General features: G+C 62.1%; 2 protein-coding genes and 1 long non-coding RNA gene across 3 annotated transcripts in view; all 3 read left to right on the top strand.

The window, feature by feature from the left end:
- UBAC1 (UBA domain containing 1) overlaps positions 1 to 14,716 on the top strand; it is a 287,889-nt gene that overhangs the window by 89,363 nt on the left and 183,810 nt on the right. The gene's annotated exons all lie outside the window — the stretch shown is intronic.
- TMEM250 (transmembrane protein 250) lies at positions 1,357 to 5,108 on the top strand. The gene has a single exon (XM_050760434.1). The coding sequence runs from the start codon at positions 2,824 to 2,826 to the stop codon at positions 3,241 to 3,243; it is 420 nt and encodes a 139-aa protein (XP_050616391.1). The 5' UTR covers positions 1,357 to 2,823; the 3' UTR covers positions 3,244 to 5,108.
- LOC126937164 (uncharacterized) lies at positions 10,478 to 12,078 on the top strand. Its single transcript, XR_007719670.1, has 2 exons — positions 10,478 to 11,208; positions 11,517 to 12,078. It is a non-coding gene; the product is annotated as an uncharacterized LOC126937164 (long non-coding RNA).

Genomic DNA, 14,716 nt, shown 5'->3' with positions numbered 1-14,716 from the left:
CAGCTCGCTGTAGCCAATGACGGGCCTGGTGGGCAGGAGGGCCCAGCCCCCTTGTTCCAGTGCCATGAATCTGAAGGGCCACCCACTTTCCGGTCGCCCCAGGGCCTGCTGACCCTGCCTTCCCCTCCCACCCAGCAGCCACACCCAGGAGCGCTCCCCAACACACTCCTCGCTGGAAACCCCCAGGACACCCGCCAGCCTGTACGAACCAGGCGTGGGGACACTAACACAAATCCTTTTCCTTCACTGGGGGAACCCTGGGGCTGCTGCTGGGCCTGCTCGCGCTCCGGGGCTGTCCCCTCTTCAGCTGCCGAAGTCGCCGCTGGCCCACCAGGCCTGGCAGCCACCCACCCGCTCCCTGCCGCCCGGGTCCGCGTGGCATCGGCCGCCCCCACCCTTCCCCGCCCTCCCGGAGCCCGGGGGACGCCCCCATTCCCGCCGCCGCCCCGTCCTCCCAGCCCCAGACCCGAGCCTCGCAGGGCGCCTTCGCACACGGTCCCGCGAGGACCAGATCTGTTCCCGGTCCCTGGGCCGCCCATCTCCGCCGGGAAGGCGGCTTCCTCCGGGGCCCGGCCCCACCCCAGCGACCGGCAGCAGCGCGCCGAGTCGCAGATACCTCAGGCCGGGGCCACTACCAGGGTTAAGCCCTGTTCTGGGACCAACACGGGAGCGCGCCTGCGCACCGCCCCGAGGCGCCCCAGGAACGGTAGGCTCAGGCCAGCCATCTGCGCCTGCGCAAGACCAGGTGCGACCCCGAGGGCGTTCGGGGGAGGGAACGCTGCGCACTGCTCGCAGCGTGCGCACGCACGCACGCACGCACGCGCGCCTCGGGAAGCGTCGAGTCCGGGACGCCCAGAGCGGGCACGGAGCAGGGGGAAGGGAAGCGCGGCTCGGTCGGCGCGGGTGGAGGGGGCGTGAGGCCGGCCTACGGTGGCCGTCGAGGGACGGCGCTACGGCTCCCACGCTGGGCCAAACGCCTCCGGCGGCCGCGCCCGGGCGCCCCTTCACCTGCAGGGCGACCCCAGCCGGGGACGCGTGAACCACGCCCGCAGCCGCCCCGCCGGCGCCCCCAGCTCCGCGTCCCGGCACCATGCGGCCGCCCTGCGCACGGAGCCCCGAGGGACAGGGGCGCCCGCAGGCCCGGCCCCCAGCACCGCCGGCCGGCCCCGAGGTCCGGGACGCCAGCGCCGCCGCGGAGAGGGCACCGGGTGAGCGGCGGGCGGGGACCCGGCCTCGGCGGGGGCCGTCTCCAGGGCAACGCGCGGCGCGGGACCCGGAAGTGGCTCCGGCAGGGGCTCTGCAGCCAGGGGGCCCGGCGCGGCGCAGGCCCGGTGCTCACGAGGCGTTGCGGGGGCCCGTCGCGTCTCTGCGGCCCCGAGGAAACGGTCCTGGGTCCATGGGCCGGGCCGAGCGGGCGTCTGCAGAAAGACGGGGACCCGGATGGAGCCGCGGGCCGTGAGACCCCGCGGGGACACAGCCCCGCCGAGCCACGTTTGAGGGGCACCGCCATGGCTGGGGTCCCGGTGGCTGCGATCTCCAGGCCGAGGCCGGCCTTAAATCGGGCCGCTCTGGCTCCTGCACCGCGTGGAGGAGCCGGGCGGAGGGAGAGGGCGAGGCTGGGCCCCTGGCCCCTGCGGGCACGGGAGGGTCCGGCGGCCCGGTCCCTCCCGCTTCCGCCCCGGGCAGGTCCTCACGGCAGGGCCCCAGGCTGAATCTATCTGACGGCAGGCGAAGGTCTTGGCAACAGTCCCCTTAGTGTTACCAACTTTCCTACTCCGATTTTATTTCCTGACCTTTGAGTTCATTCCGTCTGCAGATTATTTAGGCAAGCTATAAACGGCATTTACTAGGTGAAGCTAGAGAGCCAAATGCCGCGTCTACTCTTTGCAGCCCAGTCTGTAGGGCCGCTGCCAGACCCGGGGCCGACCCCACACGGGGGCCTGGGCGCTGTGCCTCCACTGTGCACGCCAGGCCCAGCCCCTTACCTCCCACAGCTACTCGCAAGAGCAGTGCTACTGGCACCCCCATTGGACAGAGCAGGAGCCGTCTTGGGGTCAGGTGACCTGCCCAAGGTCACTGCTAGGGAAGGACAGTGCCAGGGTTCAGGCCCAGCAAGGTGACCCCAGGGCCCCCCAGCCGTCCATCTGGCCCCTAGCACTTGTCAGGTTGCTGGAGTCACCTGCCCCCGCCGGGCTCGTTCTCGGTTCACCTGTGAGTCCCTTCTCCCGGCCCTGTGGTGGCTTTTTGCAGGCACCATTTTAGGGCTTGTGTCAGCCCTGGTTCAGGCAGCCACAGAAGACCAGGGCAGTAACAGGCAAACTGCCTAAGAGCAGAGAGTGGTCCAGCTTGTGGGGGGCTGCGGGGATCCTGCGGGAAAGAGCCACTCTTGCCCCTTCCCATCCGTTTTGGCATTGACCACCTCCGGGGGCCTCCCCTGGCGGCTGCCCCGAAGGCCCCCCTTCCCCAGTGCTGCCCTAGAACAAGCACTTTGGCTTCCCCAGGTGGTGGGCCCCCTGGAAGTATCCTTGGGAGGGTTTGTGAAAAGAGTAAGCCTGGGAGTGCCCGCAGATCCTGCCCTGGACTCCCTTTTCCCGTAGTCCGGGCGCTGGAGTTTGTGTCCGCCTTCGCCAGCTGATTGCCTGGGGAAGGATCCACACAGTGTCCTCACACTGACATGGGTTTTGCGGCTCTCCCCGCAGGCCGACGCCTCCCGCGAGGCTCAGTGGCCGGCTCCCAGGCCTAGGCGCCCATGACCCCTACGCTGACCGCTGCCTGGACGCCGCCGCCACCACCGCGAGCTAGCGCCGCCGCCACCAGGGCCCAATGCCGGTCATGCCCATCCCGAGGCGGGTGCGCTCCTTCCACGGCCCGCACACCACCTGCCTGCATGCAGCCTGCGGGCCCGTGCGCGCCTCCCACCTGGCCCGTACCAAGTACAACAATTTCGACGTGTACATCAAGACGCGCTGGCTGTACGGCTTCATCCGCTTCCTGCTCTACTTCAGCTGCAGCCTGTTCACCGCGGCGCTCTGGGGTGCTCTGGCCGCCCTCTTCTGCCTACAGTACCTGGGCGTTCGCGTCCTGCTGCGCTTCCAGCGCAAACTCTCGGTGTTGCTGCTGTTGCTGGGCCGCCGGCGCGTGGACTTCCGCCTGGTGAACGAGCTGCTCATCTACGGCATCCATGTCACCATGCTGCTAGTCGGGGGCCTGGGCTGGTGCTTCATGGTCTTCGTGGACATGTGAGGGCCGTGGGCGTGAGCTTGATGTATTGTCCCGGCCTGTGGCTGTGTTCTTTACATCGGTGGGACTGCCCATGCCGCAGGCAGTCGCTGCTGCCTGGCGCCCACGGAGAGAAAAGAAAGGGCTGAGACTTCCGTGATGGGGGTGCGGATGCCGCCCCTAGGCTGGCTTCCTGCGTCCACCCTCCCCATGTGCACTCTCGGGGCGGCGCCCACCTGCGGGTGGCTCCTGTTCACACGACTTCAGGTCATACTGCGGAGTGGGCCGTCTGTTCTGCCTCTCTGTGGGCTTCTCTCCAGGACCACAGCTGCCAGGGACTTTAGACGTCACCCTGGGAGGCCTCTGGACACAGAGGGCTGTGTGCCCAGGAACAAATCCGGAGGGGGGGCCATCCTGGCTGCACAGTCCCTTCCTGCGTTCCCTGGTCTCAGGCCCAGCCAACGGGACACGGAAGGCTCCCCTCGCTGACACACCACACTGCCACAAAGCTGCTTACTCTGCCCTGGGCCGCCTGAGTCCTGGCACTGCCCGCGTACCACCCTCTGTCACTCTGAGGGGCTGTGTGGGTCCTGAGTCCCCAGCCAGCCTTCAGGGTCTCCTTAGATTGTGTAGATGCAGTCTAGCAGGGGGGTGGAGAGGGGCTCAGGTGGGAGGGGCCTCAGCAGGCTCTCAGCTCAGGGGCTGGCCTGGGGGAACCCTGGGAGCCAAGGGCTGACTCCAGCAACACTGGCCTGTCTGCCTGTTCTGGGAGGGCTGTGAGGATGTCCTCAGATGCTGTGGATTTCTGGGGAGGCACTTCCACTCCTTTCTGGGTTTTTTTTGCAGAGGAGGGCTTTGGGCCTCTTTCTTTGGGGGAACATCCTCAAAGAAAGCGTGAGAGATCGAGGCTGCAGTGAGCTGGGATGGAGACTTGCGTGTCCCGAGTGTCCGCAGCAGGTGGCAGAGGCCTCAGTGTGGCAACCACAGCCCCGGAGCCTGTGTGGTACCAGCAGCATCTTAGAGTCCCCGGTATATGCTGAGATCCTATCCCACGCTGTCCTCCAGTGACTGGGGGGCCCAAATGATGGCACAGAGGCAGGTGGGCTGGAGGGGCACAGATGCCTGTGTTCAGGGAGGGCGGCCACCATGGGCCGGGGTCTCATCCAGGACCCCGTGCTCTGCTCCTCAGCCTTGCAGTCGCGGTAGCACTGTGGTGGACTGCCCATGGCCGTGTGGCTTTGGGGGCAAGTGGGAGGGTGCCCTGAATAATGATTACAGGGACAACAGGCAGAGCTGCCCTAAAGCAGGACACAGGGTGCGGTACTGACAACCCTAGCGTCACCCCAAATCCACGTCCCCACACTCCGGGCATGGGTGGGACTTGTGACCCTGCCCTGTCAGGTGGACCAGTGGCCCAGGAGCCAGGAGGACAGTTGTGTGCCACTGGAAGAGAAACTTTTTGAAAAACCCTGAATCAGGTAGAGAAAGCAAAAAAATCTTTGGCCGTAAACCGTGCTAATTTGTTGGCAGCTTCTGTGGATGACCTCCGTTGAGCCCCGGCTGTGTCCAGGCCCTGGGCAGGCGGGCAGGAGTTCTGCGTGGGCCTCATTTCTTGCTGCAGAGAATCTTTTGCACTAAGTCACGCTGTTTCCTCAAAGAAGCTTTGTTTTTTGTTAACGTGTTACTCAGAGTCACCCAGGCCCCTCGGCTGAGGGTGAAGGTGGGGCGGGAGGCAGGAGGGGGCTGGCAGTGCCGCTTGTGTGGTGTCAACGCTGCAGGGAGTCGCGGCACCTTGGTGCCCTCTGAGCACCTGGCCGCCTGCTGTCCCCAGTGCCTGTGAAATTCGTCATGAGATGACCCACCTGCATTAAACCTATTTTTTTAATGTGTTGATGGAGTGATTGCTTAAAGCTCAGTTGTTTTATTCCTTTTTGAAGGACGTAATAATCACCCAGAGCACCATAGAAACCATCTTCTCCTGTAAGATGGGAAAGTTTCCACAAACACTCGTTGTGATGCTGGGGAAGTAGCCCCTGAAGCCAGGGTTCCCCTTGTGGGAAGCTGCCGTGGGGAGGTGGCCTAGCTGACAAGCAAGGATTTGTCAGCAGGGCAGTCACCAGGACACTGCTATGCAGGCCGGTGGAGGTTGCATTCAGCTGACTGGCCCATTCAGAGTTTTTTCGGTTTTTTTTTAGACGGAGTTTTGCTCTTGTAGCCTGGGCTGGAGTGCGTTGATGTAATCTTGACTCACTGCAACCTCCACCTCCCGGGTTCAGGTGATTCTCATGCCTCAGCCTCCCAAGTAGCTGGGATTACAGACACCCGCAACCTCACCCAGCTAATTTTTGTTTTTAGTAGAGATGGAGTTTCACCATGTTGAACGGTCTGGTCTCAAACTCCTGACTTTAGGTGATTCACCTGCCTCGGCCTCCCAAAGTGCCGGGATTCCAGGCGTGAGCCCCTCCACCTGGCCTAGTTCAGAGTCTTAGAATAAAGCTGGGGTAGTGTTTCTGACGCTGCTGAAAGGCGAGAGGCCTCAGGGCTGTGAGCAAGCACAGCGCGATCCACCGCAGGGGGAGATGCACACACACAAAAAAAGGTTGGAAGAAAAATAAAACCAAAGTTCTTATTTATTCAAAAAAAACCGTGTGAGGCCAGGTGCAGTGGCTCACGCCAGTAATCCCAGCACTTTGGGAAGCTAAGGCAGGAGGATCACTTGAGCCCAGGAGTTCGAGACCAGCCTGGGCAACAGAGTGAGACCCCATCTCTACAGAAAATTTAAAAGTTAGTTGGCCGTGGTGGTGTGCGCCTAGGAGATCGAGGCTGCAGTAGCTGTGATTGCAGCACTGCACTCCAGCCTGGGTGACAGAGTGAGACTCTGTCTCTAAAACACAAACCAGTTTGAAGATTGAGAGACAAGCTATTCATATTATTCTAGAATCTTTGCTTTGTAAAGGCTTCCTTAGCTTGTGTGAAGGGAGGAAGTTCACGTTTCTCATTTTTTCACTTGCAAAGGCTTCTAACAACATGAAGATGACAACGATTTCCTCCCAGGCAGTTATTATGGCCAGAAAGTATCACTTAAAGGGAAACCAGCTGGGTGCGGTGGCTTACACTTGTAATTCCAACACTTTGGGAGGCCCAGGTGGGAGGATCGCTTGAGCCCAGGAGTTCCAGATCAGCCTGGGCAACAGGGAGACCCTATCTCTACAAAAAAGATTTTTAAATGAGTCAGGTATAGTGGCGCTCACCTCTAGTTCCAGCTACTCCGGAGGCTGAATGGGGAGGATTGTTTGATCCCAGGCCGGGAGGGGTTGAGGCTACAGTGAACCATGATTCTGTCATTGCTCTCCAGCCTGGGTGACAGAGCAAGACCCCGTCTCAAGAAAATAAAGGAAAACTCTGGATTCCGTTAGGTAACAAGCTATCCATTGTAGAGTTTTGTGGAACCGTTTCACCAAACTTTTGGTGTTTTGTTTTTGACGGCAGAGTTCGTGAAATCATTACTAAAATGTGTGCCCCTGAAAAGCTTAGGAGGGTGACACTTGTTTTACCAAACCCAGGGCTGAAGCTTGGTGTGGAGCACTGCTTCCCAGACCGGGCTTCTGATCCGAAGGTCTGGGGGCTCTGTGTGTCCCACAGGGGATGCCAGGCCGCAGCCGAGTCCTGAGGTGGGCGCAGGGCCTGGCTACACAGCCTTACCTGTGCACACAAAGCTGGGGCAGTTAGCCAACGGGCCCTGTGAGGCTTGGCCTGGGAGAGTGGCCTGGTCTTTTTGCTTTGCCAGGTGTGGGTGAAGGTGGCTATGCCCTTGACTGGTCACACCTGGCCACGCCCCACACCAGAGAGGCTGCAGGAGGGCTCCTGCCTTCCCTGGGGGCTTCCCTGGCCCTCCCCGCCTGGCTTCACTCTGGTTTTCAGTGGATTTGGCATGTTTTCTGTTGTTCCCTGCCTAGGCCATCTCAATCTGATAGAACTCCCCGCGACAGTGCGAACGCCTCATCCGCACTGCCGTGTACAGGAGCCACCAGCCCACAGGACCACTGAGTACAGCGACAGGCACCACCGTGACACCTGAATGTCTCATCAGACCCAAGGAAGCAGTTCCCACAGAAGGAGCCACTCGTGGCTGGATTATAATAAGGGCATTTTTTAAAGTTTTCCTTTTTTTTTTTTTTTAAGAGATGGGGTGTCGCTCTGCTGCCAAGGCTGCAGTGGCCACGATCACAGCTCACTGTAGCCTCAACCTCCTAGGCTCAGGCCGTTCCCTGGCCGGGGCATGTCACAGGCTCTAAGAGCCAGGGAGCTTCCCCATGGCCACGATGTGTGCCTTGCGGGAGCCCCTCTAACCCGGCTCCCCTGGGTGGCTGAAGAGCCCTGTGGGGGATCTGAGGGGTGGTGGAGCTGCTTGTGACCGCTCCCCAGCAGACCTGCCAAACTTGGGCTGTGTTAACCAGGCATCTCCCCTGTTTGACAGATTCTGTTTTCGAAGTTGCTCTCCCCTTGAGGTCCCAGATGACCAGCTGAGCTGTGCATCGGCCACGGCTCCAAGGAAGGCCAGAGCTACCTGGAGGTTGTCCCCAGGCCCTTTGTCCACAGTGACAGACACCCAGACCAGACCATGCTGCAGTGACTGGTAAGGGTGCCACCCAGAGAGGGATCTCCAGGGACCGCCGATGGTGCTGTATGTCCGGGGCTGTCCGTCCTGGGCAGCCTGAGCCCTCCCAGCAGCAGCTGTGTTTCTGCTGGGTGGGGAGACACGCCAGGATCTCTGGGGGGGATCAGGGCATTCCACGGAAACGTCACATTTAGAGCAGCCTGATTTGCTGGTGGTGGGCTCCACCTGTCTGAAACCTACATGCCTGGAGGCTTCCAGGGGCTTCCAGCAGTGGGGAGGAGTAGAGGACTGAAAAGGTGTTGAGACAGAACCTAAGCACATGGCCACTGTGGACTCCTGCAGAGGTCTCAGGCAGTGTGCAGCCGCTTTAGAGGGAGCTGGGAGCTGGTTAGGAGACAGGATCCATCCTTTCAAGGCGGCTGGTCCATACAGCGGCTCCCCTCCTGCTGCCAGTGGCCCGGGTTGCCTGTGAGGGAGGCAAGTGGCCCCAGGGACTCAGGCGGCGGCCGGACCTGGGTGAGCTGGGAAGGACAGGTATGGGCAGGGAGGGCCGCTGGCTGCTCCTGGGGACAAGGGGAAGTGGAGGTAGCTGCAGACTGGCCTGGAGGTCAGGAACATACTGGGAAGTTTCTGGAATCAGAGCTGCCCAGCACTGGCTGGATGAGAGGCCCCCAGTGACAGCAGTGGGTTTGAGAGTCATGGGTTTGGAAGTGAGGAGCCTGGTACCAGAGCTCAGTGTTCAGCCTCAAGGATGGGGGAGGGTGGGCGAGCCTGGACCACAGAGAAGGTCTCCAGCCCAAGGCAGGGGCGAAGCTGAGGGGGAGCTGGGTGGGCCGCGGAGGGAGGAGTCAGAGGGGCTCTGGGGAGGGCGGCCCCTGGGTGGAGACAGGTGGGAGGGAGATCTGGAGGTGGGGAGTGGCTCAGTCTCAGGCTGAATAGAGTGCTGAGCCAGGAAGTCACAGCCGGGCACGGAGTGTGGAGGAAGCCACCAAAGCCAGCCAGGGCTGTTGACTTAGTGGGGTCTGATTTTCAGTCTGTGCCTGGCCCGGGGGATTGTGCCGAGTGGCTCCCAGAGCCCCCCTTTCCCTGTCGTCCACCCCATGGGGCCACCAGCTTGGGCACCAGCCGGGGGTCTCTGTTGCTGAAAAGTAGAATCTGAGCCGAGGAGCCAGCAGAGGGCAGGCAATGGCTGGAAGGGGGTGGTGCTGGGGATTTCAAGGTCTAAGATGCTCAGTCAAGATGGGCCACGTGCTGTCCCGTCCCCAGCGCAGGGGGGACCAGGTGGCCTCGGAAGGCTGCCCCAGCAGAGTCCCCGTGTGCAGCCTCCACGGGCAAAACCACCCCAAACGCACAAACACAGGAATGTCCTCCACCTCCCGCCCCTCCCCCGGGGGCAGGACAGGACAGCAGGGGCTGAGGGGGAAGGTGCTGGGCTCCAGACACAGCCCCCAGCAGGAAGGACAGCAGGGCCAGGCGCGGCCCCCACTCTGGACCAGAGCACGACCCCTGTGCCGCTGCGTCGATGGTGATATTGATGCTCTGTGACCTTGGAAGGGCCTGTCCCCTCCAGCGTGCGATCGGAGGAGGGCGCGGGCCCTGGCAGTGCTGTGAGTGCTGATTCAGCGTTTTCCGGGGGAGACAAACGTGCTTCGATCTGCAGAGGCCAGTGCGTTTCTCTTCTTCTTTATGGGTCTCCTTAGGAAAGGTCCCCTCTCTGCCCAGGCCCTCCCTGCAGGCCTCCTCTCATGCCCTCGGAGGCAGGGGCTGCCCTGCACCCAGCTCCGGAGAGCAGCACTTCCCATGCAGCAGGCTGCAGAGGCCGCAGTCCAGAAACCCCCGCACCCCACCGCCTGGCGCGCCTCCCGACAGTTCCCAAAAGAGAGCGCGCCCCGCCGCACCAGCATCCTTGCCCAGGCGGGGCTGTCCGGGTGCAGCTGATTCAGCGGCTCCTGGCCCGGCGCCCCTCCCCCAGCCCAGCTGGGCAGCGTGCCCGGGCATGCCGGCAGCTGTGTCACACGGGCTCTGGCAGGGCTGCTGTGGCGCGAGGTGTGTGGCCCGCACTGCGCCTGGGGGCGGGGTGGCAGGCTGCTGCGGCGGGCGGGCTGCCAGGCGCCCCCTCCCTGCGGGGCCGCTTCCCCTCCCCTGTAGTCCGCGTACGGCCTCCTGCAGAGGAGAGGCCCCGTGGGAGGCGGAAGGCAGAGCTGGCTCTTGGTGCTCTCAGGTACCATCAGCCCCCAGGACATAATCACATCCGAAGCCCCGTCAGCGGATCCACCGCCACATCCAGAGTCTCCCCATAGCCCAGGTCGGGGCCGCGTTCCTCTATCTCAGGCCAGCCCTTCTGGAGCCACCTGCCGTCCTGACCTGGGCGGAGACTGGAAGGGGCGGGTGGGGCGGGGCCCCACAGAGCCCCACCCGACCAATGGGAACAGCCGGGGCCAAGGGGTTCTCAGGGCAGCAGGAGGGCCGTGCAGGAGTGAGCCACAGCCCCCAGGGCCCCTCCTGCCGGCTTTGCCGCGCCCATGAGCTTGGGTTTGTCTCTAGCTGAGGGCATGGGGCAGGCCTGGGGAGCCGGTCGGCGCTGACCCAGCCCCAGGGCCCAGGGGAGGAGGGTGCCAGCTCTGTTTGGGAAGTGGGCTCTGTAAAGCGGCTTGGTTTATGCGAGGACCTTGGTGTCCCCATCCTGTGAGGGCTGTGGGTGTGAGGTAAATGCAGGGCGGGGAGGGAAGAGGGGTCAGAGCAGAGCAGGAGAAGCAGGGGCAGGATAGGTGAGGAAGAGGGGGGTGAGGAAGGTGCCGTTGGTCGAGGTTAGGTCAGGTAAGGACACGGTGGTAGGTGAAGGCCAGGGGCAGGTGGGGTGGGAGGTCTGTGGTCAGAGGACGGGTGCTGGTGGGGCCTGGAGATGGCGGTACTGCCCCCACCCTCCCAAGCCTGGAGGCCTGACAGTTGCATCCGAAACATCCACAGCCACCATCGTATCAGCAGCACGGTGACCATGGCTCACAATGTAGGGACGGGCATTCGTGCCGCTTTCTCAGAATATTAACGACGGTCCCGGCAGAACGCTGTATGAATATTCATACGGTGATCAGTCAAGCCTGGGCTGGCGGATGGCACAGGGAGAGGTGCTGTGACAGGCTGGGTCCAGGTCCCAGCGGGCACACCTTGGCAGGGTGTGGCCATAAGTCTCTACCAGCTCCAGTCAGGATCCACCTCCCTCGGGATGGAACAGGCCTGGGCCTGTTGTATGGCCACAGGCAGAGGAGGCCGATGGGCGACATGACATCACCACTCAGTGACGGCCATCGTCCTGGGGGCCCAGAGGCTGGGGCGGGGCTCCTTCCCGAGAGACCCACAGAAGTTCATCTCAGGTTTTTTTTTTTTTTTTTGAGACGGGGGTCTCGCTCTGTTGCCCAGGCTTCAGTGCAGTGGCGCGATCTCGGCTCACTGCAAGCTCCGCCTCCTGGGTTCACGCCATTCTCCTGCCTCAGCCCCCCGAGTAGCTGGGACTATAGGCGCCCGCCACCACGCCCGGCTAATTTTTTTGTATTGTTAGTAGAGACGGGGTTGCACTGTGTTAGCCAGGATGGTCTCCATCTCCTGACCTCGTGATCCACCCGCCTCGGCCTCCCAAAGTGCTGGGATTGCAGGCGTGAGCCACCGCGCCTGGCCATCTCAGGTTTAACGGGGGCACTGCTGCCTCAGACGCCTGGCAGTGGGTGGTGAGGTCCCTGTCCTCACTGGGGTCTGCAGCCGAGGACTGGCCACCAAGGCCTGGGACTGCCATCCTGACCTGGGTGGCCACGGCCAGTCCTCCCGGGAGCCCCTAGCACCTTGGGCCTGCCCCCAGCTCTCACGGCAGGAGAAGTTTTTTCCCCACTCTGGTGGCTGACACCCTGGTGAAGGGATTTGCAGAACAGGAGCATGTGGATTTCCAGTTCTTCCCAGCAGGCACACGCAGGCCGGTACCCTCCCCCTCCCCTTTGGGCAACACTCGGGTGCTGCTAGACCCTTGGCCCTGCTCACTGCGTGGGCCGTGCTCCACCCATTCCCTCCCAGCAAGGGTGGTCCCGGGGCTCCCCTGACCTGAACTCTTCTGAGCTTGCTTCTCAGAACCAAGAGGGGCTGGCTCTGCGCCCTGCTTACCTGTCCAGGGGTGGGAGCTGCCCTTTGAAGCTATCAATCTGGGTTTTAAGTGTGGATTCATTATTTACAACACCCTGACATCATGCTGACATGAATTATTTGTATGTTTTTCAAATTGTGCTGTGATAACCCTGGCTGTCTTCCTGCTCCCATAGTGGATAAAAGCATCCTAAAGAATGCCGCCATCTCCCTTCTCCTCACAGCCTGGAGCTGGGCCAACCGGAGCTGAGCCACCACGGGTGCTCGGTGCAGCCTGGTTTGACCCTCACCCTCCTTCACCTGGCTGGGGCGCGTGCCTGGTACATGTATGTGTGCACGTATGTGCGTGTGGGTGTGTGGCATCTGTGTGTCCGAGGGTTTTCTGCTGTCATGTTTTATGTCCTGGCCCGGCCGCCCTCCACATCCACGGCTCCTTCCTGTGTTCCCTCAGATGGTCCCCCAAAAAACGGAGGGACTCTGGCCCCTGGAGGAACAGGGAAGCCTCTGCCTGGGTAGCCATTGGCAGGTGAGTCCCGTGTTCCTGCCGGGAAAAAGTCTGTTTTCAAACGCGGACGGGCAAGCACTCCCTTTGCAGTCCCCACACTTGGGGTCACCGGTCGCTGGGCTGATTGGCAGGAAGAGGTACGGCTCCGCAGCCCCTCGTGGGGCTGTGCGGCCATCTGCCCCTCTCTGGGCACAGCTCTTCCTGTGAGATAAGGGGGCAGGAACCCAGGGAGGCTGGGCCTACAGCCTGCAGCGGGGTGAGGCGCTGGACTGGCTCTTCCCAAGGGAAGCCCTAGGCTGGCATTCTGTCCCCAGGTGGGAAGTTCAGGGAGGAGGAACCAGGGCTGGGGCTGGACTCAGGGGAGGGCTCCTGACGTCACCTGTGGCGTGGCTGCCACGGTGGGCCAGGGATCTCCAGATTCCTGGGTCACTGCCTTCCCGGGGCCTGGGTCAGGGTCTGGGTCTGGGCCATGGGATCACAGAAGCAGCACTGGAGGCTGGTGCCCCGTTCCTGCCACCAAGACTGGGCAGACCCTCTCCTCAAGGGAGGGTGCCAGGGACTGGCTGCAGGCCCTGCCCGAGGCAGATCTAATGACCTTGGGCCAGGGCAGCAAGGCCATCTGTGGCCCAAACCCTTTCCCGGGGCTTGTTCTCAGGGATGTATCCTGGGTGGGGGGCGTCTTCAGGAGTGGGTCTGTAGAAGGATGCTAGACCCTCTCTGGGAGCTCTGAGCCTAACACGAACAAACAAAAGAACACGCTGCTGTCCCACGGGTCCCCGGGGCTTCGTGCATAGCAGGCCTTCAGGACCCACTTTCTGAATGACTGTGCCAAGGGCCAGCCGAGGCCTCCACGAGTGCGTCCTCTGGCGGGCAGGATGTCCCACGGGAGCTGTGCTTGCCTCTCGCTGACTTACAACTAACCCCACCCCCAGGCCAGCCACGGTGGCTCATGCCTGTAATCCCAGCACTTTGGGAAGCCGAGGTGGGTGAATCACCTGAGGTCAGGAGTTCAAGACCAGCCTGGCCAACATGGTGAAACCCCGTTTCTGTGAAAAATACAAAAATTAGCTGGGCGTGGTGGCGGGCTCCTATAATCCCAGCTACTTGGGAGGCCGAGGCAGGAGAATCGCTTGAATCTGGGAGTTGGAGGTTGCAGTGAGCCAAGATCGTGCCACTACATTCTAGCCTGGGCGACAGAGTGAGACTCCATCTCAAAAACAAACAAAAAAAAAACAACTACCCCCTACACACACACACACACACACCACAGAAAGGCAGCCCTGCTGTTTGGGACCTGACCCCTTGACGTCCTTCCGTCTGTCCTACCTGGGAACCTCTAGCTGCTACCGAAGGCTTTCCCAAGCCCAGCTCTCACGTGTCCTGCAAAGGGCACTGGCTGTCCCCTGAGCCTGACTTGGCCAAGGGGCTCTGCAGTGTCTCCCAGGAGGAAGTGAGTCACTGCAGCCGCCCGACCCTCAGCCTTCTCTGGAGCAGGAGGCAGCAGCTGCTTTACAGCTGCATAAAACATTAGAGGGAAATTTAGGACAAAAGAGGAAGACGATTAGAGCATCCAGTTTAAACCGAGGGAGGGCATACGGAACCCAAAACGGCACTGCCCTAATTCAGGAGCAGAGGGAGGCACGGGCTTTGCAACCGCTGACAAGAACCAAAATACTCACCCAGTTTTCTTCTGCGAAAGAGACCCAAACTCGCCTGACGAGGCGCCCACAGATGTCCCAGGCCCTGTGGGAGCCGACCTCCTCCTCAGAGGGTGATGCAGCACGCTCCATGCCCATGCCAGCTGGCCCAGGGCACAGCAGATGCCCCAGGTCACCATCCTTCCAGGGACCTGGCTCAGGGCCGTGGGATGTTCTGTTCTTTCCGCCAAGACTCTGTGGGCACCACTGTGGCAGGCCAGAGCAAGGCTGAGAAGTGGCAGGGAAGGAGCCACATCCAACCATGCAGGCAGCTCCCCCAAGCTCCATCCCTGCTCTGTTCTCCCTGGACGAACTGCCCCAGCCTAAGGCCGTGCAGGGCCTGGACAGCAGGGTCTCACCCCAGCCTTCCTGGGCCTGGGTCACAACACTCTTGCTTTCGGGTCAGCATCTGCAATGGTGCTTCCTCCTGGGGACAGGGATGCAGCCCCCCTAGCTGGTCAGCTCTGCTGTGCCCCTCAGTTCCTGCTGTCCACCAGAGAAGATGGTCCTGGGGAAGCAGAGGCTGCCCAGAGAAGGGGGCCTTCCGGGAGC

The sequence above is a fragment of the Macaca thibetana genome, chromosome 15 (genome assembly GCF_024542745.1).
Source record: "Macaca thibetana thibetana isolate TM-01 chromosome 15, ASM2454274v1, whole genome shotgun sequence".
NCBI classification, from domain to species: Eukaryota; Metazoa; Chordata; class Mammalia; order Primates; family Cercopithecidae; genus Macaca; species Macaca thibetana.
This window is presented reverse-complemented; position numbering and strand designations above follow the sequence as displayed.